The sequence below is a fragment of the Salmo trutta genome, chromosome 17 (assembly GCF_901001165.1).
Source record: "Salmo trutta chromosome 17, fSalTru1.1, whole genome shotgun sequence".
NCBI lineage: Eukaryota > Metazoa > Chordata > Actinopteri > Salmoniformes > Salmonidae > Salmo > Salmo trutta.
This window is the reverse complement of record NC_042973.1, coordinates 13,235,260-13,258,333: the sequence shown is the minus strand read 5'-3', so window position 1 is coordinate 13,258,333 and position 23,074 is coordinate 13,235,260. Positions and strand designations below refer to the sequence as shown.

At 42.5% G+C, this 23,074-nt stretch overlaps 2 protein-coding genes across 3 annotated transcripts; one reads left to right on the top strand and one right to left on the bottom strand.

Moving 5' to 3' along the window:
* Positions 1-1,949: 1,949 nt before the first annotated feature.
* LOC115151617 (syntaxin-6-like) lies at positions 1,950-12,595 on the bottom strand. Of its 2 annotated transcripts, none has more exons than XM_029695695.1 (8): positions 12,249-12,595; positions 11,518-11,687; positions 11,240-11,334; positions 10,914-10,976; positions 10,488-10,616; positions 6,003-6,109; positions 5,410-5,504; positions 1,950-5,232 (listed from the first exon to the last, which is right to left on the bottom strand). In XM_029695695.1, exons 1-8 carry the CDS (start codon positions 12,281-12,283, stop codon positions 5,225-5,227), a joined length of 702 nt encoding a protein of 233 aa, XP_029551555.1. In that variant the 5' UTR covers positions 12,284-12,595; the 3' UTR covers positions 1,950-5,224. The 2 variants fall into 2 exon arrangements, with proteins under 2 accessions (XP_029551555.1, XP_029551554.1); XM_029695694.1 differs by having other exon boundaries at positions 1,950-4,603; positions 12,249-12,594.
* A 3,958-nt stretch (positions 12,596-16,553) lies between these two features.
* LOC115151616 (immediate early response gene 5 protein-like) lies at positions 16,554-18,311 on the top strand. Its single transcript, XM_029695693.1, has one exon. It carries the CDS (start codon positions 16,875-16,877, stop codon positions 17,754-17,756), a length of 882 nt encoding a protein of 293 aa, XP_029551553.1. The 5' UTR covers positions 16,554-16,874; the 3' UTR covers positions 17,757-18,311.
* Positions 18,312-23,074: the final 4,763 nt, after the last annotated feature.

Here is a 23,074-nt window from a genome sequence, read left to right as displayed (position 1 = left end):
ATGAATTTGGGAAGAGGAGACCGTTGTGTAGAGTTGACTAGCCAGGGCCTCAGGTGGTCTGGAGGAGGGGAGACCGACAGGGGAGTGTGATCAATATCCTTCCCCCCCATATACCCCTGGTAACATGGTTTGTATATCACCACCAACACACCCCGCAAGACCTCTAACTATAGAGGTGTCTCAGGCAGATGATTTGGTGGAGAACAATCCAAGTAGATCAAATAGATGTTAGGATACACTTTTGTGACTCATTGTCCATTTAGAATTCAGCAAAGGAATCACTTCCACTGTTCTTCTCTTGTCTACTAATACTCACAATGTCTGAGCCCTAAACACTTCACCCCCACCATGCATTGCAAAGCCACTGACACCAGCTGTCTAGAGTGGCTGGGTGAACCCCCTCCTTCCTCTCCTCTCTATGGGGGCGTGTGCTTAGCTGGCCCCTCTATTCATCTTTTGTGGAACAAGAGGGGAGCTGGGAACCTGGCACATGCACCTGCGCCCCACTAAGTACACCACCAACCCCCTAGCTGGGTGCTCCTGCACACACACAAACACATGTACACACAGCCAGGCACCACAAGAGGCTACTGAGGGGAGGAAGGCTCATAATAATGGGTAGAATGGAGCAAATGGCATCAAACACCTGGAACCATGTGTTTGATACCATTCCACTTACTCGGCTCCAGCCATTACCACCAGTCCATCCTCCCCAATTAAGGTTCCACCAACCTCCTGGACCAGGCACATATGAACGCACACAGCAATTTCTCTCTTCTTTTATATGGACATTTGCACATTATATCAGTGCCTTCCAAACATCCCCTCATAGCAGTCTCCATCTCTTCCTGGATCCTAGGAAGCTCTTTGCCCTTAGTGGTACAAGCTGAAATCTAGTGGTAAAAATAACACTGTCATTGCTATCAGACAATGTCAGGAGGACAAACTCACAGTGTCAGCGTTATGTTATACTTCTCTGGCTTCCTGTAAACCATTGTCTTTCGACAGATATATGCTGTATTCAGGGGTGAGCGCTGTGTGTGTGTGGTACCCAGGTGTGGATGACTAATAATTTCCTCTCCGGACAAAGGAAAAACGTGGGGGGGGACATGGGAGGAGGGGGCCACCTGTCAAGTGGCAGGGTTCAACCACTGCTCAGTGATGTTCAATAAGAAGCGCTCTGCCCCCTTCTGGCTGTCTGGATCAATAGATGACGTCTGAAACTGCCACCATCGGCCCAGCTGACATTAACCCGGTCTCCCCTTTTCCTCTTGGAACCTTCCCAACATCCAATGAGTGTACAAAACATTAGGAATACCTTCCTAAAAATGAGTCACACCCTGTTAAGCGTGAAAAACCCAGCAACGTTGCAGGTCGACACTCAAACCGGTGCACCTGGCACCTACTACAACATCCTGTTCAAAATGCACTCGTTTGTACTGTCCATTCACCCTCTGAATGGCACAAATACACAATCCATGTTTCAGGGCTTAAAAATATATTTTTAACCAGTCTCATCCCCTTCATCTACACTGATATGGATATAACAGGTGACACCAATAATGGATCACTGCTTTCACCTGGTCAGTCTAAGTCATGGAAAGAGCAGGTGCAATGTTTTGTACACTCATTGTACATCCTAGGACAATTCCATGGAGCCAAATGGACAAGGCTCGAGATTAGTACAACGTAGAACATCTAGAAATGAGGACTTGACTAATCAGGAAGAATAACAACCCTGAGTAGGAAAATGGTGCCCATAACTAATAATACAGGGTCAGATAACTGATCATCCCTCTACATGGATAGGAACAGAGAAGGGTATTCTGATCATAGATCTGTGGCTAGTATCGGTTTCCATCAAGAGCTGTAGACCCTTCTAAAAACACAAGAGAACCAGGCAAATTGAGCACATCATTCATATGTTATTGAAATGAGCTGAAACATAGTGAATCTTCGCAGCATCCCGCTTGCTGTTTTATTTTCAGGACAGACCGCACAGCCATGATACGATGACATGTCAAAGTTCAAGGGTAAAAGCATTTTCATACACTCCAGACGCATGACTACACAAACGAGTACGAGGAACACCAGAGATCTGCATATGATGACGAGATCATGCTTATGTCTCTGCCCTAAAAATGGCAGTCGTTGTCCCAAAGGCGGGCGACAAGCTTAAATCAGATTTTGGCGAGTGAAACCTCTCGCTTCGCCTCCTCCTCTCTGGGAACTCAGTTGTTTCACCCAATCAAACACTCATCATGACTTCCAATGTCATGGACTGTACCCATTCTCCACAAACAGTACTATTTATTATCACATATACCAAATAGGTCTCATCCACCAATCACCAGTGACTTTGTTGTGCATTAAGTACAGTATTTAATACTAAGGGTACTTTGTATCGTAATACAGCATCACAATCACTTGCAACTTCAACAAATGTGACTGACAAGTGATTTTGAGATGGTACATCATTGCCTGGATCATTGTCATGCTTTCAAAATATCCATAATCTGAAATAAATGCCAATATTTCCAACCAAGTCACACCCTTTCGACCAGATATAGCTCTGCTGAAAATGTGTGGACGCTTATAAAAAGAGACCATTTGAAAAAGAAAACAAAGTAAACATGTTAGTAAATGTTTTCTACCTACTGATGTCATATACACTATAAATGCAATACTGTATTCCTATTACAGTAAACTTGTGTTAACTAACCATCATGAAATAATAAATAAACAACAAATAAAAACAATTGACATACAATATTTCTTTCTAACTTCATAAAACCTTTGAAAGAAGATAGTGGAGTGTTTTCAGAAGTCAGATTTGATCACTAGTGTCCATTATATTTCATATAGTAGTACCATCACATGACCCTTATCATTCTGGTGTATTGCATTACTTGACGGTCTTGATTTACTGTCACTTGTGGATTGAGGTGGTACAACCTAAAATAGTCAATTAATGTATTACGTTCATATCAATTCCTCAAATGAGTTGAGGCCTATTCAAATCAAACTGTTATCAGGTTTCTGCGAGCACTGAGTGCAGATTCATTCAAGCCTCAATTTACGACTTATCCTGGAACCCCAGGTAGGGGCGAGGTACAGGGAAGCAAGACCAAAATGAAGTTTCCAGCCCTAGCATAACATACAGCATCAGCCTACTACAGTATCAGCAGACAGCACTGGTTATGCAGATCTCTGTTCTCAGCCTGTCTTATCGCAACTACCAGGGCTGTATTCATTAAGCACCAAACAGAAGAAAGCTGACTGCTGACTGAAATGAAACATTACTTTTCTGTTGCAAATTGTTTTGACCCAGGCATGACAGTCAGCCGATTTCCCCCATGAATCCTTATTACAACAGGGTTCCTGTAACACTGATAAACCATAACACAGGTCAGGCTTCTCAATTAGCGCTTTTTTTTAACACAAGCCTTTGGTATAAGGGCCTTCTAAAAACCACATAACCACATTCCAAAACAAATGCATGACCCTTAGTCGCTGAGATTAACAACCTAAGGTCTGTTGACATGCTAGCTTCAAGTACACCTGGGGGTGTCACACACGGTTCATAAGCAAGTATTGAAGTCTTTAGAATGGCCCTCATGGTGAAATGTTGTCGGACTGAAAGATACCAAACATATAGACATGTGGGCGAAGGACTTCTAGATCATGCCACTTTACGTACAAGACTGCTCACGTTAGACACATACATTCAGGATTGAGCCCTGTTCCAGATGTCTATGGATTTGCTCCAATACGTTCAGTATCGCAGGCAGCAACTTGATCTTGCAGGCGAGTGTATAAGCCAACACCCCAAAATACATATAGTACAAAAGGAAAGAACATAAGACTAAGAAAATATATATAATAACACATTAGGTTGAACCATTTTAGTGTGGTTAGTGATATGTATACCCGCTTAGCAATATATATTATTTTCCTTGTTAGGGAACTCCAGTGTTTTGTTTCAATTACGATTATATATACACAGTTTAATATATCCATATAAACGTTTATGCCGTCAGAGCATCAGGTAGCCGTAGGGGTTTTTCCAGCGAGAAACGATAGACAAGCCCCTTTCAATAAAAACACTAACGATTAGATAAGCGGAGAGGAGTCTTCTTCATACATTATTCTCTGAATATTAACACTAAAATGTCACAAGGAGTATGCACCGACCCTGGTTACACCCTGGTTTACCTCAAATGGGTTTCCGGAAAATATTTTGAGGCCTAGTATTCACATAGGGCCAAATCCTACATAGAGATGCCAAGGAAGGTTTAAGTTTAGTGCTAAAATGACGACTGAGAATGATGCTTGAGAGGAAACTTGCACCAGCTACAGAAGAATCGCTGTATATTCAGCAGTATGTAGTAAAAAGAGGGTTGGGGTAGATAGCCATTTCCCTATGTCAATGGAAACCTTGATGTTTTCACAAGCCCAATGTAAAAGCCATCACTATGGTCAAACGGAGACTGGGGTCGGGGTGTTGTTGTGGTGGTGGACGGTCATCATAGGATGAAGAGGAGCATAACGACCACAAACAGAATGGCCAGTAGAATGCCGATAGCACACCACTGTCGGCGGTCTGCAAGAGAAGGGAAGAGAGAAAGAGGAGGGTGAACTGTATCAAACAACGGGAGGAGCAATTGATCTGCAGATTTTTTTTTTATGTAAATAAACATTTAAAATACAACAAAATTATTTCAGACATATTAAGGCATGAAAGGTCCAAATACATACAATTGTGAGGAATTTATGTTCTATGAAGGCTATCATGTCTTCCAACCTGAAACATATCATATTTTAAAGTTGCAACTGGAGTGGCATGTTGCAAAGGAAGAAAAAAAAATAGCGGGGAAATAATACAATATAAAACCCTAAGAACATTGTCTAGGGGCCGGGGGGAAAGTACCGGCAGGCACATTGTCTAGGGGCTGGGGGGAAAGTACCGGCAGGATATCCTGACAAAAAAAAGGGCCAGATTTCATTTGACTCCCTGTCTCCCAAGTTCTTCCTGTTGAAAGCTTCCTGAGGGTCTTTCCTTATAAGGAGGTGCCACCATTTGTTGGGGTGTGGGGGGGTACTTTTCCTTCCTCTCCAGCCATGACCCTTTATGACTCCAGGTCATCTGGCACAGACGTTCCCTTCAACAGGAAGCCTCCACTCTCAAGTAAAGCATATATCATCTTTAATGACCATCCATACATCAGTGACCTGGACATATTAAAGATCATCAAAAGACATCGACAATAATACCATACTGCCACCTCGGTAACCTCTGTAAGTTGCAGACTTTGATCATTTGCGGTAGCGGAGATGGCTCCTGAACATTGAAGTGTATTCTTCCTCAAGGTAGAAAGTGGTGACTAAAGAAACTGTTGTATTACTCACCGGTGGTCATGTTGGAGACCTTGGCCAGCTTCTTCATGACATTGTCTAGTCTGGAGTGGGTACCTTCCATCTCATTGGAGAAGTCATCCAGCATCCTGCAAGAGAGAAGAGATGCTGCATTGTAGATACCAGGAAAGATATATACCTGTATTGACAAAATGTCTCAGAGTAGGAGTGCTGATCTCCCCCCTCTGCATATAACATTATTCATGATAATCTAAAAGTCAAAACTGATCTTAAAGATGGACTCCTTAATAGTGAAACTACCACGTCCATTTGCGATATTACAACAAATAAAGTTATTGCAAACAATAAAACAGTGCATTCCCTCAGACATCACTGCACCACGATAGAACAGCAGAAAATGGACTGACATTTTTTACCATGTGGCGCAATGCTCCTCACCCATGCTTCGTCAATAAAACAAAATCAAAACAATGGCGGTGGGGCACAGTGACGCCGTTTCCCCTACTGTGAACTCCATCTTTAAATCAGCACTCCTTGTCAGAAACGCTTGATACATACAGCACCTGATTATCTTTGCAGATCTGAAACCCTGTTATTGATTATTGTTGCTGTGGCTGTGTACGTACACGGTCTGTTCATCCAGCTCCATACCAATCCTCTCAGACATGTTCTTCAGCACCCCGATGGTCCCAGACACCAGCTCCAGCTGGTCATCCTGCTGGTCTGCCATGAGCTGACACACACACACACACACACACACACACACACACACACACACACACACACACACACGTCAATGCCGATGTCTTAAGTCACCATCATTAAGTTTGCTGGCGACAACAGTGGTAGGCTTGATCACTGACAAAGATGAGTCTATAGGGAGGTGGTCAGAGGTGCCAGGACAACAACCTCTCCCTCAATGTGAGCAAGACAAAGGAGCTGATCGTGGACAACAGGTGAAGGAGGGCCGAAACAGGCCCCCATTAACATTGAGGGGGCTGTAGTGGAGCGGGTCGAGAGTTTCAAGTTCCTTGGTGTCCACATCACCAACAAACTATTATGGTCCAAACACACCAAGACAGTCGTGAAGAGGGCACGACAACACCTTTTCCCCCTCGGGAGACTGAAAAGATTTGCCATGAGTCCCCAGATCCTCAAAGTTCTACAGTTGCACCTTAGAGAGCATCCTGACCGGTTGCATCACTGCCTGGTATGGCAACTACTCGGCATCTGACCCTAAGGCGCTACAAAGGGTAGTGCAGCTTCCTGCCATCCAGGACCTATATAAATAGGCGGTGGCAGAGGAAGGCCCAAAAAATTGTTTCTAAGACTCCAGTCTAGAGGTCAACCGATTATGATTTTTCAACGCCGATGCCGATTATTGGAGGACCAAAAAAGCCGATACCGATTAATCGGCCGATTTTTAGAAACGTTTTATTTGTAATAATGATAATTACAACAATACTGAATGAACACTTATTTTAACTTAATATAATACATAAATACTATCAATTTAGCCTCAAATAAATAATGAAACATGTTCAATTTGGTTTAAATAATGCAAAAACAAAAGTGTTGGAGAAGAAAGTAAAAGTACAATATGTGCCATGTAAAAAAGCTAACGTTTAAGTTCCTTGCTCAGAACATGAGAACATATGAAAGCTGGTGGTTCCTTTTAACATGAGTCTTCAATACTCCCAGGTAAGAAGTTTTAGGTTGTAGTTATTATAGGAATTATAGGACTATTTCTCTCTATATGATTTGTATTTCATATACCTTTGACTATTGGATGTTCTCATAGGCACTTTAGTATTGCCAGTGTAACAGTATAGCTTCCGTCCCTCTCCTCGCTCCTACCTGGGCCCGAACCAAGAACACATCGACAGCAGCCACCCTCGAAGCAGCGTTACCCATGTAGAGCAAGGGGAACAACCACTCCCAAGTCTCAGAGCAAGTGACGTTTGAAACGCTATTAGCGCGCACCCGGCTAACTAGCTAGCCATTTCACATCGGTTACACCAGCCTAATCTTGGGAGTTGATAGGCTTGAAGTCATAAACAGCGCAATGCTTGAAGAATTGCGAAGAGCTGCTGGCAAACGCACAAAGGTGCTGTTTGAATGAATGCTTACGAGCCTGCTGCTGCCTACCATCGCTCAGTCAGACTGCTCTATGAAATATCAAATCATAGACTTGATTATAATATAATAACACACAGAAATATGAGCCTTTGGTCATTAATATGCTCGAATCCGGAAACTATCATTTCGAAAACGAAACGTTTATTATTTCAGTGAAATACGTACCGTTCCGTATTTTATCTAACGGGTGGCATCCCTAAGTCTAAATATTCCTGTTACATTACACAACCTTCAATGTTATGTCATAATTATGTACAATTCTGGCAAATTAATTACGGCCTTTGTTAGGAATAAATGGACTTCACAGTTCGCAATGAGCCAGGCGGCCCAAACTGCTGTATATACCCTGACTGCTTGCACGGAACGCTAGAGAAGTGATAACTCCCCTAGTTATAAGAAATTCATGTTAGCAGGTAATATTAACTAAATATGCAGGTTTAAAAATATATACTTGTATATTGATTTTAAAGAAAGGCATTGATGTTTATGGTTAGGTACATTGGTGCAACGGCAGTGCTTTCTTTCGCAAATGCGCTTGTTAAATCATCACCCGTTTGTCGAAGTAGGCTGTGATTCGATGAGAAATTAACAGGCACCGCATCGATTATATGCAACGCAGGACACGTTAGATAAACTAGTAATATCAACCATGTGTAGTTAACCAGTGATTATGTTAAGATTGATAGTTTTTTATAAGATAAGTTTAATGCTAGCTAGCAACTTACCTAGGCTTCTTGCTGCCCTCGCGTAACAGGTAGTCAGCCTGCCACGCAGGCTCCTCGTGGAGTGCAATGTAAGGCAGGTGGTTAGAGCGTTGGACTAGTTGCAAAAACGAATCCCCGAGGTGACAAGGTAAAAATCTGTTGTTCTGCCCCTGAACAAGGCAGTTAACCCCCGTTCCTAGGCCGTCATTGAAAATAAGAATGTGTTCTTAATCTGACTTGCCTAGTTAAATAAAGGTGTAAAAAAAAAAAAAAAAAAAAAAACGATTACCGATTGTTATGAAAACTTGAAATCGGCCCTAATTAACCTGTTGGGGCTAGGGGGCAGTATTTTCACGGCCGGATAAAAAACGTACCCGATTTAAACTGGTTACTACTCTTGCCCAGAAACGAGAATATGCATATAATTAGTAGATTTGGATAGAAAACACTCTAAAGTTTCTAAAACTGTTTGAATGGTGTCTGTGAGTATAACAGAACTCATATGGCAGGCCAAAACCTAAGAAGATTCCACAAAGGAAGTGCCCTGTCTGACAATTTGTTGTCCTTCTGTTGCATCTCTATCGAAAATACAGCATCTGTGCTGTAACGTGACACTTTCTAAGGCTTCCATTGGCTCTCTAAAGCCGGCAGAAAGTGGAATGGGGTGTCTGCTGTCTCTGGGAAAAGTACAGCAGCAGAGTTTGTAAGTGGTCAGCCTGGGGACACTGAGACTGAGATGCGCGTTCACGAGACTTGTCCATTTTTTCTTTCAGCCTTTGAATGAATACAACGAATGAATATTTTACGATAGTGACCTGAACGCACGAACAAAACGGAGGTATTTCGATATAACTATGGATTATTTGGAATGAAAACAACATTTGTTGTTGAAGTAGAAGTCCTGGGAGTGCATTCTGACAAAGAACAGCAAAGGTAATCCAATTTTTCTAATAGTAATTCTGAGTTTAGTGAGCCCCAAACTTGGTGGGTGTCAAATTAGCTAGCCTGTGATGGCCGAGCTATGTACTCAGAATATTGCAAAATGTGCTTTCGCCGAAAAGCTATTTTAAAATCTGACATAGTGTTTGCATAAAGGAGTTCTGTATCTATAATTCTTAAAATAATTGTTATGTATTTTGTCAACGTTTATCATGAGTAATTTAGTAAATTCACCGGAGGTTTTCGGTGGGTATGCTAGTTCTGAACATCACATGCTAATGTAAAAAGCTGGTTTTTGATATAAATATGAACTTGATTGAACAAAACATGCATGTATTGTATAACATAATGTCCTAGGAGTGTCATCTGATGAAGATCATCATAGGTTAGTGCATTTAGCTGTGGTTTTGGTTTTTGTGACACATATGCTTGCTTTGAAAATGGCTGGGTGATTATTTTTGGCAGGGTACTCTCCTGACATAATCTAATGTTTTGCTTTCGCTGTAAAGCCTTTTTGAAATCGGACAATGTGGTTAGATTAACGAGAGTCTTGTCTTTAAAATGGTGTAAAATAGTCATATGTTTGAGAAATTGAAGTTATAGCATTTTTGAGGTATTTGTATTTCGCGCCAAGCGATTCCACTGGCTGTTGACTAGGGTGGGACGCAAACGTCCCACCTAGCCCATAGAAGTTAAATTGGCCATTCCGATTAATCGGTCGACCTCTACTCCAGTCACCCAAGTCAGACTGTTCTCTCTGCTACCGCACGGCAAGCGGTACCGGAGCGCCAAGTCTAGGTCCAAAAGGCTCCTAACAGCTTCTACCACCAAGCCATAAGACTGCTGAACAATTAATCAAAATGGCCACCCGGACTATTTACATTGACCCCCCCCCCCTTTGTTTTTACACTGCTGCTACTCGCTGTTTATTAACTATGCAGTCACTTCACCCTTACCTAGATGTACGAATTACCTCGACTAACCCGTACCCCCGCACATTGACTCGGTACCAGTACCCCCTGTATATAGCCTCATTATTGTTATTTTATTGTGCAACTTTTTACTTTAGTTTATTTAGTAAATATTTTCTTAACTCGATTTTTTGAACTGCATTGTTGGTTAAAGGCATGTAAGTAAGCATGTCACAGTAAGGTCTACATTTGAAGTATTCGGTGCCTGTGCAAATTTTTTTCATTTGATGTCACACAAAGGAGGAAAAATGATTAATTTGCTAAAACAATATAAAATCCAGCACATAGTAAGTACAGCAATCAGCAATAGTCGATATCAAACTCATAAGAATGAGTGAAACATTTCTATTAACTATACCTGCTGCTGGGTCTGCTGCTCATCAATGAACATGGAGTTGGCCGTACGTAGCTCTTGGTCCAGACGGGTGTATTTGTCAGGACCTGGTTGCCAGATTGGGCCTTGAGAGCCACTGTTCCCTAACAGAGCCTGGTGGAGAAGTAGACTAGAAATTATTACATATGAGATCTGCTGAAGTATGGTCGCTCAACTACAATGGTGAGGAGGAGTCTTCTGTGCAAGGATCCAGCCAATACAAATGGCACTTATTCTCTGACCTATGTTAATGGAGGATGTTTGCAGTGTTAACGATCCGACAAAGCCGTACGCAACCTGCTGCTTTAAAATGTGCTACATGTTTGACAAGTGCATTCCATCATACTGCACCATTACACGCAAATAGTTCAGTAAGATCTTAGTCCAATAGTTATACAGAGCTACACACACCTGTCTATTTTTCTTGTCTGACATGGCTAAGGCCGTTGGACTGGACATGTGGTCTTTCATTTCCTGAAATAGAAAACAGCAAAGAAATGAATACAAATGTAATAACAAAGGCATACACCATGCATCAGCCATCATATCATTAATGGATATTACAAAACACAACAGCTCTAATTAGGGGTCCTTTTTTAATTTGACCTTTAGGACAGAAGGTGCAGGAACCCTATTATTGTAAGTGTTACTGCTGCTTGCGGTCATATTTTTGTGTGATGGATACTTCAAGTTCAACCGGATTCCTTCCAAGCCCGTGTGCCTCAGGCCTGACTCACCTTAACAGTTTGTCTAGTGCTTGTGATGAAGCCTTTCCGTTTGGTCAGCTCCACTACGTCCAGATTGAACTTCTTAGGGTTTGATTCAACAATACTTGCATTCACTGTTAAGGAATAGCCTATTCAACACTAACATGCACCAAAGACATGACAATCCATTATATGTTATTCTCTATGAAGACTGAACTCTACTACAATTAGAGGAAGTACTGTATTTGTTTTGATAAACCAATACACGTGCAAGTTAAACTAATGTACATTTTATGTTGGAAGGATATTGATGGTCTCATCGAGATCCTCCAGGTCCCATTCGATGGACCGCAGACTGTTTCTCAACTCATTGGTGGTCCAGTCCACCTCCTCCTTGGAAGTACCACTGGGATCCTGTAGCAACTCGCTCCATCTCTGGTACAGCCCTTGAGCAGTGTTCACCGCCTTCTGGACCTCACTGGAGATTAGGAGAGTCAATAATAAAGTGCATGTATCTATATTATATATATCTAGTTAAATCACATAGAAATGCAATACTGTGTATATCAAAGGTAGCTGGCAAGACATAACATTACAGTGGCATATTAATTAACATAACCACACATACAACATCATTAATACAGCTACTGATATAGATAGTTACAAACTGTAAATAACAATTTGCCATAGCTTTCTGTCTTTAACAAATCATACATTGTACAGTAGCTAACAAGCTAAACGTTGTTTACTGCGACAGCGAGTTACCCGTTAGCTAAACATGCTAGCTATAACTATAATGCTAGCTGTATATCCAACCCGTTTAGACAAACGCCACAAAATGCTATCATATGCCTCTCATCATTGTGACAATGGCTGTCAAATACGAATGCAATTTCCTAGACGGATAGCTTCAACAAATCCCATTTGTTACAAGCTAGTTAGCTAGCGTTAGCCATCCTTGCTAAAGCCAGGCTTGATGGAATATAATATAACGTTAGCTAGCTAACGTTACACGGTTGAAGCTGGTTTAGCTACTTACCATTTGACGACGAAAAACGGATCTTCCATAGACATTTTTGCTCAATAATTTACTGCAATACTAATGTTTCAAATTCGTACCCCCTTGAGAGGCATGCATGACCTGTTGATTGTCTTACACCAACAAAACAAGAGGTTTTGTTTACATGCGGGCATCCGACAGAAAACGTTCAAAAGCTTCCATGACCCCACGAAATTTCTTCCGGTTCGAAGATCAGTGTATTATTTGGTGACTGGTTTCTGAACTATTTAGATATGTAATGTGAACAACCAGAAGTATTTATATTTAAAGCTATCTAATCATCACTCGTTACACGTAGGCCTAGATAAGAAACAACCTTCAGCAGGTAGCGGGCCATCAATCGGAGGGTCACTGGTTCGTATCACAGGTAATGGGATAATCTGGTGGGGCACTGGTAACTAAAGGGTGCTATACTGAACAAAAATATAAACGCAACATGTAAAGTGTTGGTCCCATGTTTCATGGGCTGAAATAAAAGATCCCAGAAATGTTCCATACACACAAAAAGCTTATTTCTCTCAAATTTTTCACAAATGTGTTTACATCCCTGTTAGTGAGCATTTCTCCTGGGGACAATAAAAGGCCACTCCAAAATGTGCAGTTTTGTCACACAACACAATATCAAGATGTCTCAAATTTTGAGGGATTGTGCAATTGGCATGCTGACTGCAGGAATGTCCAAAAGAGCTGTTGCCAGCCTAAGACCACGCCAGCCTAGGACCTAGGACAATGGCGTCAGTTCAGCTAAACCTAGGGTATGGCAAAGTGGGTTTGGTAGAAATACACCCACTAGTTTACTGTACTTCTACACAACTAAAAAACTCTAAAATGTCAATTGGAGAACAGCAAAAACAAACAAAAGTCCTCTTGTCCGAGAGAGATTTACATGTTTATTAAAACACCATGGTAAGCCTACACGAAACACAGACATTATTTTAAGTGTTTCTAAAATCCCCTATGGGAAAAATTAATGGTGGAAAAACTATTGGAACCATTTTGACTGCTAGGTTTTATGGGTATTATGACACCTCCACTGTGGGGCTCTATAGGAACCCAGGTTTTTAGTCATCATCTAGGGAATGGGTGCATCTCCATTATTTTCTTAATTCCTCCTGTCCTCTTTCCCCATCTACTTGTTAAAACGCATTGGAGGAGGTCTTAGATTCCTCTCAGAACTTCTACAAGAAAACTATCTGAAAAGGAGGTGATAGACGATGCAAGAAACATTTAGATTCACCCCTCATTTACTAACAACATTTGTTTTTTAATTGGCTCAAGGCTGAAAGGAATCACTGCAGATAAATTCTACATGTTGATTTGGAGAGGTTGGTCACTGCTCTACAAGCCAGTATGGCGGTCCCCCAAACACACCATGGGGACCACAGGTAATGGTTTGCCACTGACTGTTTTTAGAACTTAAACCCCTACAACTGCTTCAGCCACACCTGTGTGGTTACTGATTGGATCCACTATGTTAAGGGAAGTGTTTGACTGAGAGCATTATTTTGCTCATTCGGTGTCTTTGAGATCAACTACTGCAGTTTGCGACTCCAGACTAACTGATCTAAACACATTCTTTGCCCGCTTTGAGGATGCGGCCAGCTTCCAAGGACTGTGGGCCCTCCTTCTCCGTGGAGGACGTGAGTAAAACATATTCAATCTCTCCCTATCCCAGTCTGCCGTCCCCACATGCTTCAAGATGGCCACCATTGTTCCTGTACCCAAGAATGCAAAGGTAAGTGAATTAAATGACTATTGCCCCGTAGCACTCACTTCTGTCATCATGAAATGCTTTGAGAGACTAGTCAAGGATCATATCACCCCCACCTTACCTGTCACCCTAGGCCCATTTCAATTTGCTTACCGCCCCAGTAGGTCCACAGCCGATGCAATCGCCGTCACACTGCACACTGCCCTAGCCCATCTGGACAAGAGGAATACCTATGTAAGAATGCTGTTCATTGACTATAGCTCAGCATTTAACACCATAGTACCTTCCAAGCTCATCATTAAGCTCAAGGCCCTGCGTCTGAATCCCACCCTGTGCAATTGGGTCCTGGATTACCTGAGGGGCCACCCCCAGGTGGTGAAGGTAGGAAACATCATCTCTACTTCGCTGATCCTCAACAGTGGGGCCCCACAAGGGTGCGTGCTCAGCCCCCTCCTGTACTCCCTGTTCACCCATGACTGCGTGGCCATGCACGCCTCCAACTCAACCACTAAGTTTGCAGACGACACAACAGTAATAGGCTTGATTACCAACAACGACGAGACAGCCGACAGGGAGGAGGTGAGGGCTCTGGGGGTGTAGTGTCTGGAAAATAACCTCTCACTCAACGTCAACAAGTTCCTCGGCGTACATATCACTGACAAACTGAAATGGTCCACCCACACAGACAGTGTGGTGAAGAAGGCGCAACCTAAAAACCTCACAAACTTTTACAGATGCACAATCGAGAGCATCCTGACAGTCTGTATCACCGTCTGGTATGGCCACTGCACCACGCACGACCGCAGGGCTCTCCAGAGGATGGTGCGGTCTGCACAACGCATTACTGGGGTCAAACTACCTGCCCTCCAGGACACCGACAGCACCCGATGTCACAGGAAAGCCAAAAAGATCATCAAGGAAAACAACCACCTGAGCCACTGCCTGTTCACCCCCCTACCATCCAGAAGGCGAGGTCAGTACAGGTGCATCAAAGTTGGGACAGAGAGACTGAAAAACAGCTTATATCTGAAGGCTATCAGACTGTTAAATATCCATCACTAGCACAGAGAGGCTGCTGCCTACATACAGACTTGAAATCATTGGCTACTTTTATAAATGAAACACTATTCACTTTAATAATGTCACTTTAATAATGTTTACATATCTTGCATTACTCCTCTCATATGTATATACATATGTATATACTATTCTATACTATCTATTGCATCTTTGTCTATGCCGCTCTGAAATTGCTCATCCATATATTTATATGCTCTTATTCCATTCCTTTACTTAGATTTGCGTGTATTAGGTAGTTGTTGTGGAATTATTAGATATTACTTGTTAGATATTGCTGCACTGTCGGAACTAGAAGCACAAGCATTTTGCAACACTCGCAATAACATCTGCTGAACACGTATATGTGACCTAAATCACAAAATAGAGAGGTGAGGAGTGATATATGCCAATTGGGAATCAGTGGGATGATTAGGTGGCCATGCTTGAAAAGGGCCAGGTTGGGAATTTAGCTCATTATCATTTGAGGATCAGTCAGTTTACTGACTGCAGTAGTCGATCTCAAACTCGAGCACAGTCTGAAAGGGGCCTTTGTGTTCAATATTTGTGATTAAAAAGCATTAATACAAATAAACAATCCTTAATCAATTAGATAATTATTCAACATGCCAAAATGGGGAAATCCTTCTTTAAAGTAGTTTTTTTTTTAAAACACAAACATCATGCAAATTATGACCCACACAATGACTTGACAAATCATCACATTCTTACTGAGCTATAGGCTCAAGAAGGGCTCCCGAGGGGAGAAGCGGTCTAAGGCACTGCATCTCAGTGCCTGAGGCGTTACTACGCCCCTCATCCCACATACCTAACAGTCTCCTGAAACAAAACACCACTACCCCTCCCCCTTCTAACGGTTCCATTCTATAGCGTTAAGCCATTGCCAAGACGCAGCACAAAAGCATCATGTGACCTGGCTGAAAAAAAAAAGTCCAAGCATTACATCAGCCCAGGAAGTCAGCCATCAAAATAAAATATACATACTCTGAAAGGGGACACGGGCATTAGACCTGAAAACAACTGTGTGGATTAGTGTTTTTGTTCTAGCTAAAAGACTCGACAAAAATGTTGGTTGGAGAGAATACAGAATACATTTCTCTAAACTTATTTCTGGTGTTAATGGTATGATAACTGGAAACATTTAGGACTTGGGTAAAACAGCCTATATTAATTGATAGCATTTTTTAAAAATTTAATTATACAATACACGCATTCTTATTGTGAAATATACATGAGTAGCCTACACTATAATAAACTATAGTTTATCTGCACTTTTTTTTTTAGATAGCAATTCCCACCAGTGTTTTAAACGTGTGCTTACGTCTTTAAATCACTCTCCCACGTGTGTATTCAAATTATATTTCTCCTTTTAGAGGACGCCCATTGGTCCATATGAATTTGGCGGGGCGGAATTCGTAGGAATGGTGAAGACGACATGTGTTTTCATTGGATGGCGTGGTTATTACGTTAGGGTATAAAGTAGTGTTAAAACTAGAAACAGTTCCATTCTTCTCAATGTTCAGCTGTTGATTAGGGCGACCCTTTAATTTCTTAGACCCATACACCCATTGGCTTCTCTGCACATTGAAACAATGAAGCACATCTTGCGTTTATCAAATGTCTGTTTCTAAAACAAACAAGCAGTTGCGTCACTGTTGAGAATTCAGTACCATTTGGAAGCAATTAGTCGCTACGTTATTGGACAAACAACTCCGTCGGGGATTTGAGGATTAGGCTACTTTTAACCATTTGTGTTTCCACAAGAACTGAAACACGGGAGACTTAGTGCTTTTGCGTAACAACCTCGGTGTTTAATCATGGAGTATAAAGTTGAGGCGCATCGGATTATGAGTATTTCACTGGGGAAGATTTACAACTCCAGAGTTCAACGTGGTGGGATCAAACTACACAAAAATCTACTGGTCTCCCTGGTTCTACGGAGTGCCCGGCAAGTATACCTTCGTGACTACTACGGCGGGATATGCCTGAGTGCTCAGCAAGCAAGAGCGTGGTGTGAGGGAGAGTATATGGACTCAGAACAAGACAAATTGGTCCCCGGTTCGACAGGGAGCCTGCCTGAATCAGACGGGGAAGGTGAAGTGGCCGTGGACAAGCAGGAGCCCAGCAATGTGGTCGAATCCCACGCGGCACTGGACGTTGAATCTGAAGCGAGTGGTGATCAAGATCACGCCGAAAATGAAGTTTTGGATTCAGGATGCAGCGAACTGAAAACACCGGAAGAGAACCCAGAGGCTAGTCCTACATGTGAAGTCTCCAATGTTGTTACTACTATCTCATCCAACTGTGTTAGTGGTCCCCCTCCGAGTAATCCAAAACAGGCCACAGAGACGCCGAAGGACTGCCAGACGGACGACAGGGAATCAGTGCATAGCTGCACTAACAGGAAACGGAGCGCCTACGAGTCTGAACTCACAGACTCCCTGCCGAAAAGAACGAAAGTCATGTCCCCAACTCAAATTTCTAAAAACGACGAAAAGAAAGCGGAAACCGAAGAAATGGACACCACCAATGTCTCGAGTTTGATAACAATATTTGGTTCCAGTTTTTCTGGACTCTTGAGTAGTGAAGACGGATCGCAGCCCGATTCCGAGGCAGAGGACAGTGACTCAGGACAAATCTGTTGTGATCAAATGTTAAAAAATCTCAACCCTTGGAGTACCGCAATTGTCGCTTTTTAAACATTGAAACAGTGGTTTTGACCTCTTGGGGATATTAATAAAGCTGGAACATGAAGCAAAGTTCCATCGACGACCCCCACAAACACGTGGTGGACTGAGTACCTCGTAAAATTGGAGTTCCCCAAACATCATAATGAAAGTAGGCCTACTGTACTGTACTATTTACATGGGACATCTCTTGAAAGAATGTTCGAGAGGTGCTTTAAGAAGTGATACAAATGTTACCGACGGGCTCTTGATAGTCAACGCTTTGAAACGTGCTTCTACACAAGTCGTCTACATTGTACCAAAAGCGCCAAGTATCAATTGGTAAAATGTAACGTTATCCTTTTTAACGTGGATAATATTATGGGACTGAATGTGACTCAATGCTAACGCAATCTGTTGTGAATTTGCTGGTCACTAGTGTCTTTGTTTTATAAAGACTTGTACATTTAATAGTGTGCCTGTAAATACTGTTTTCCCATGTCCTAATCAATCTATGTATTTTGGTATCTGCCATGGATTATGATAATTGCGTGATGCTCACGTATTAAAAACATTGTCTAACAATTCACTTTTCTGTGCTCTTTTCATGGGGGTTGGTTTGTACATAATGCAGCAAGTGTTGCTACACGGACAGTGGCCAAATGTGAGCAGTAGGATACCATTTGTACTGTAGACAACTTCACAGTATTTATGATACATTATCATATGCAGGTGTATTGTGACCCTTCAAGTAATGTAAAATTAATCAAACAATTCCAGTCATTTAACCATACATTAAATAGATGTTATGTATTTCTCAAAGCCAGTCCAACATGGTTAAATAAGCCCAACTAGTGATCATCAGTCAATTTAAGTTTACAGCTTTTAGATGCTCTGGCTCCATTGTGCCCATTCTTACAGTGGTGTTGCTAGAGACAAATTAATGTTTTGACCTTGATAGAGCAGCTGTTGCTAAGCATCATGTGGATGTGTACAGAAGACCCTATGTCGGTGACATAACCAGCACTGTTCCTCTAGTCTGGTCCGATCATTTTGCAACATCTCAACATACATCACTTTTATAGCTCAGCAGGGAGGGCCAAACTATTTGTCAAGATACGGAAAAGTATTCCGGAATGTCGGTGTCAAACACGTTTTTTTACTCTACACTGTAATCAATTTGCATTGTGTCTACAGGCATGTCTGCTATGCAGTGTCAAGTCTCTACTCTAGCCTCTGTTCAAGCTTATCCTGGCTTGTGCTGCTCAACGTGTAGGTAAACTAATAGCTGTGCTTTTAACCTAAATTATATGTAGCGTTACCTAAACTATTCTCTTACCAACTTGAACCATCTAAACCACACCACTGCTTGTTCAACTTGAACACTTCATTTTACACTTCAATGTCAGTGAGGTAATATTTGGTGGGACCGAGTGGCGCAGTGCTGGAGATGTCACTACAGACCCGTGGTTCGATCCCGGACTGTATCACAACCGGCCGTGTTCGAGAGCCCCATAGGGCGGTGCACAATTGGCCCAGCGTCGTTAGGGGAGGGTTTGGCCAGTGTAGGCTGTCATTGTAAATAACAATTTGTTCTTAACTGACTTGCCCAGTTAAATAAAATTAAAGTGACAAGCTCAAATTTTTTCCACAGAGAAGGAAAGATGTCAACTCAACAAACCTACAGGAGAACTGTTTTCATAAACTCACTACAGTACTGTACACTTGCGGGCGTGACCATAGACTCAGTCTAAAATGAATGTGCAACATGGTGGGTATTAAAGGATAAAACCCTTATATCCCTGTAACATCTCAATGAATACAACATGGTACTATTAAGGAACAGGGTGCAGGTGTGTTATGGATACTACATGGATATCCAAACATATTTCAAATAAAAATATTCATCACACACAGTTTCCAGCAGGTATAAAAGGTGCAGCAAAGTGCCTATATGCTAGCTCCCTCAACAATCCAATACATTTATCAATAATAATATTATTATTGTTATATTTCCAACACCAAATTGATCCAATGCAGCGTGGGCTTAAGTGAGATTTAACCTCCTGTGTCCACATTCTTTCACACGGACACTGGGTATTAATAGCCGGCGCTCCCTGGAGATCCAGCAGGAGGATCTCGGCTAGGCAGGCTAACACAGGGCGGTCCCAGGACAAGGGCTCTTACCAGTCAGCTGGCCATGCATGCAGCAGAACACAAACAGAGAGAAAGGGAGGCGGAGAGCAGTGTACTGGGATGTGCAGGGGTTTTGTTCAAGCCCATTGAGAGAGAAAGGGAGATGGAGAGCAGTGTACTGGGATGTGCAGGGGTTTTGCCCATTGCTACTGTACCACACCGGACTCAACAAATCATCAAGCCCTTGATCAGTTGAATCAGGTGTCTTATTAGTGCTGGGCTGGAACAAAAGCTTGCACACCCTGTGGATCCACAGGGCAAGACTTGAAGAACACCAGAATTAAGATTATTTCATAAATGTGTAGTTTATTTGCCACGGGCATACATTGGCTTGATTACATTGGCTTAATAAGATGGTAGAAATTTGAAAAGGGTTAGGTACAGTATTATAATTTGCATCACCTTTTTCTCAGGAAAAGTAGTGCAAGTGTTTGCATGCGTGAAAGAGAGACGGAGCGATCCAGTAGGCATGAAGGATCTCTACAGGTGTGGGAATGATTTTCTTTTCTGTTTATGTTTCATGACTAATCTGCATGTGATGTGATTACTAAGCACTCATCCTCTCTCCATTCCCTGTATTGGGACAGAGAGAGGAATGGCTGCATACATGTGAGTACATGCCTGGCTCCTTCCAAGCTAAACGCATGCAGCTGTCCGACCCATCACACTCTTAAACTCATTGGCCCCACTTCCAGAATTTCAGATTCCTGGAAAAAGACAGAGGGAGTGAAAGGGAGAGAGGAGAGAAGTGAGTTGCAAAACACTTTTCTGCTGAGCAAGTGTGTGTGAGAGAGAGAGAGAGATTGTAATGTACAGGCTAAACTTGAGGAATTTAAGGGAAATGTTGGTTTGATTAAAAACATTTATTGAGATACTGAGCTAATGCCACAGTAGGCCCAGTGCCAACGAGCAGGATCTGCAACAAAGCTTTTAGTGTGAGAGAGGGCTGGTGAAAAAGAACGCCACAAACTTTACCCTGGTCCTTCTACATTCTTACAATGAGAATAGCCTACATATTATTTAGGAACATACCTCCAAAGGCTTTGTAACAGAAATACACACATATAAAATCAAAGTTTACTGGTCGTAAAGACAGATTTGTAGGCATTATAGCAGGTGCAGTGAAATGCTCATGTTACTAGCTCCTAACAGTGAAGTAGAATGTCTCGCAAATACAATACAAACACACAAATAATAAAACATTTTAACTTGACTGCAAAGTAACCAAATATCTGCAGGCTACAACATACAGTAGAGAAGGAATAGCATGTGAAGATCGATGGGCTTTGACCCCTGACATGTTGGGTTAGAGGTCACAGTCCCTCTGTGTCTTTTCTCTAGTTCATTTGAAACCTCTCCAGAGCAGCATCCACACAGCCAATCACCTGCCCTGAAACATGTCCAGGCAAGTTCTGCTACAATAAACCCTTTATAATCAGGAAAGGAGGAAAGCCAACAAACTCCAGAGTCTAGATTCTCTCAGCAAGATGAATTTCTCTTCTTAACAAAGCCAAAATACAAAGGCCACGAATCCATTTATCAAACTGCCTGCATGTCTATTTCAACCTTAATGGTTATTTGCAAATAACTATATTTCCTTGTTTACTAAGTTCGCTGCTTTCACTGTGTTTGACAAATTAAAAGCTCACCTGATACTCAAATCAAATTTTATTTGTCACATGCGCCGAATACAACAGGTGTAGTAGACCTTACAGTGAAATGCTTACTTACAAGCCCCTAACCAAAATGCTTTAAGAAGTTTTAAGAAAAATAAGTGTTAAGTAAAAAATAGAAAATAACAAATAAAGTAACAAATAATTAAACAGCAGCAGTAAAATATCAATAGCGAGGCAATATAAAGGGGATACCGGTACAGAGTCAATGTGCGGGGGCACCGGTTAGTTGAGATAATTGAGGTAATATGTACATGTAGGTAGAGTTAAAGTGACTATGCATAGATAATAAACGGAGAGTAGCAGCAGCGTAAAAGAGGGGTCTGGATAGCTCTTTGATTAGCTGTTCAGGAGTCTTATGGCTTGGGGGTAGAAGCTGTTAAGAAGCCTGATGGCTTAGACTTGGCGCTCTGGTACCGCTTGTCGTGCAGTAGCAGAGAGAACAGTCTATGACTTGTGTGGCTGGAGTCTTTGACAATTTTTCGGGCCTTTCTCTGACACCGCCTGGCAAAGAGGTCCTGGATGGCAGGAAGCTTGGCCTCAGGGATGTACTGGGCCATACGCACTACCCTCTGTACTGCCTTGCGGTCGGAGGCCGAGCAGTTGCCATACCAGGCGGTGATGCAACTGGTCAGGATGCTCTCGATGGTGCAGCTGTAAAATCTTTTGAGAATCTGAGGACCCATGCTGAATCTATTCAGTCTCCTGAGGGGGAATAGGTTTTGTCGTGCCCTCTTCACGACTGTCTTAGTGTGTTTGGACCATGATAGTTTGTTGGTGATGTGGACACCAAGGAACTTGAAGCTCTCAACCTGCTCCACTACAGCCCTGGCGATGAGAATGGGGGCGTGCTCGGTCATCCTTTTCCTGTAGTCCACAATCATCTCCTTTGTCTTGATCTCGTTGAGGGAGAGGTTGTTGTCCTGGCACCACATGGCCAGGTCTCTGACCTCCTCCCTGTAGGCTGTCTCATCGTTATTGGTGATCAGGCCTACCACTTTTGTGTCATCGGCGAACTTGATGATGGTGTTGGAGTCGTGCCTGGCCATGCAGTCATGGGTGAACAGGGAGTACAGGAGGGACTGAGCACACACCCCTGAGGGGCCCCCGTGTTGAGGATCAGTGTGGCGGATGTGTTGTTACCTTCCCTTACCACCTGGGGGCGGCCCGTCAGGAAATCCAGGATCTAGTTGCAGAGGGAGGTGTTTAGTCCCAGGATCCTTAGCTTAGTGATGAGCTTTGAGGGCACTATGGTGTTGAACACTGAGCTGTAGTCAATGAATAGCATTCTCACATAGGTGTTCCTTTTGTCTAGGTGGGAAAGGGCAGTGTTGAGTGCAATAGAGATTGCATCATCTGTGGATCTGTTGGGGCGGTATGCAAATTGGAGTGGGCCTAGGGTTTCTGGGATAATGATGTTGATGTGAGCCATGACCAGCCTTTCAAAGCACTTCATGGCTACAAAGGTGGTCATTTAGGCAG

What these genes read in the sequence shown, in the direction of transcription:
- LOC115151617 (XM_029695694.1), bottom strand. Translation starts at nt 12,283, where the DNA reads ATGTCTATGGAAGATCCGTTTTTCGTCGTCAAATG. An exon ending in CCGTTTTTCGTCGTCAAATG is followed by an intron (nt 11,688 to 12,248) that starts GTAAGTAGCTAA and finishes CCTAATCTCCAG; the next exon opens with TGAGGTCCAGAAGGCGGTGA. An exon ending in GCACTAGACAAACTGTTAAG is followed by an intron (nt 10,977 to 11,239) that starts GTGAGTCAGGCC and finishes TTTCTATTTCAG; the next exon opens with GAAATGAAAGACCACATGTC.
- LOC115151616 (XM_029695693.1), top strand. Translation starts at nt 16,875, where the DNA reads ATGGAGTATAAAGTTGAGGCGCATCGGATTATGAGTATTTCACTGGGG.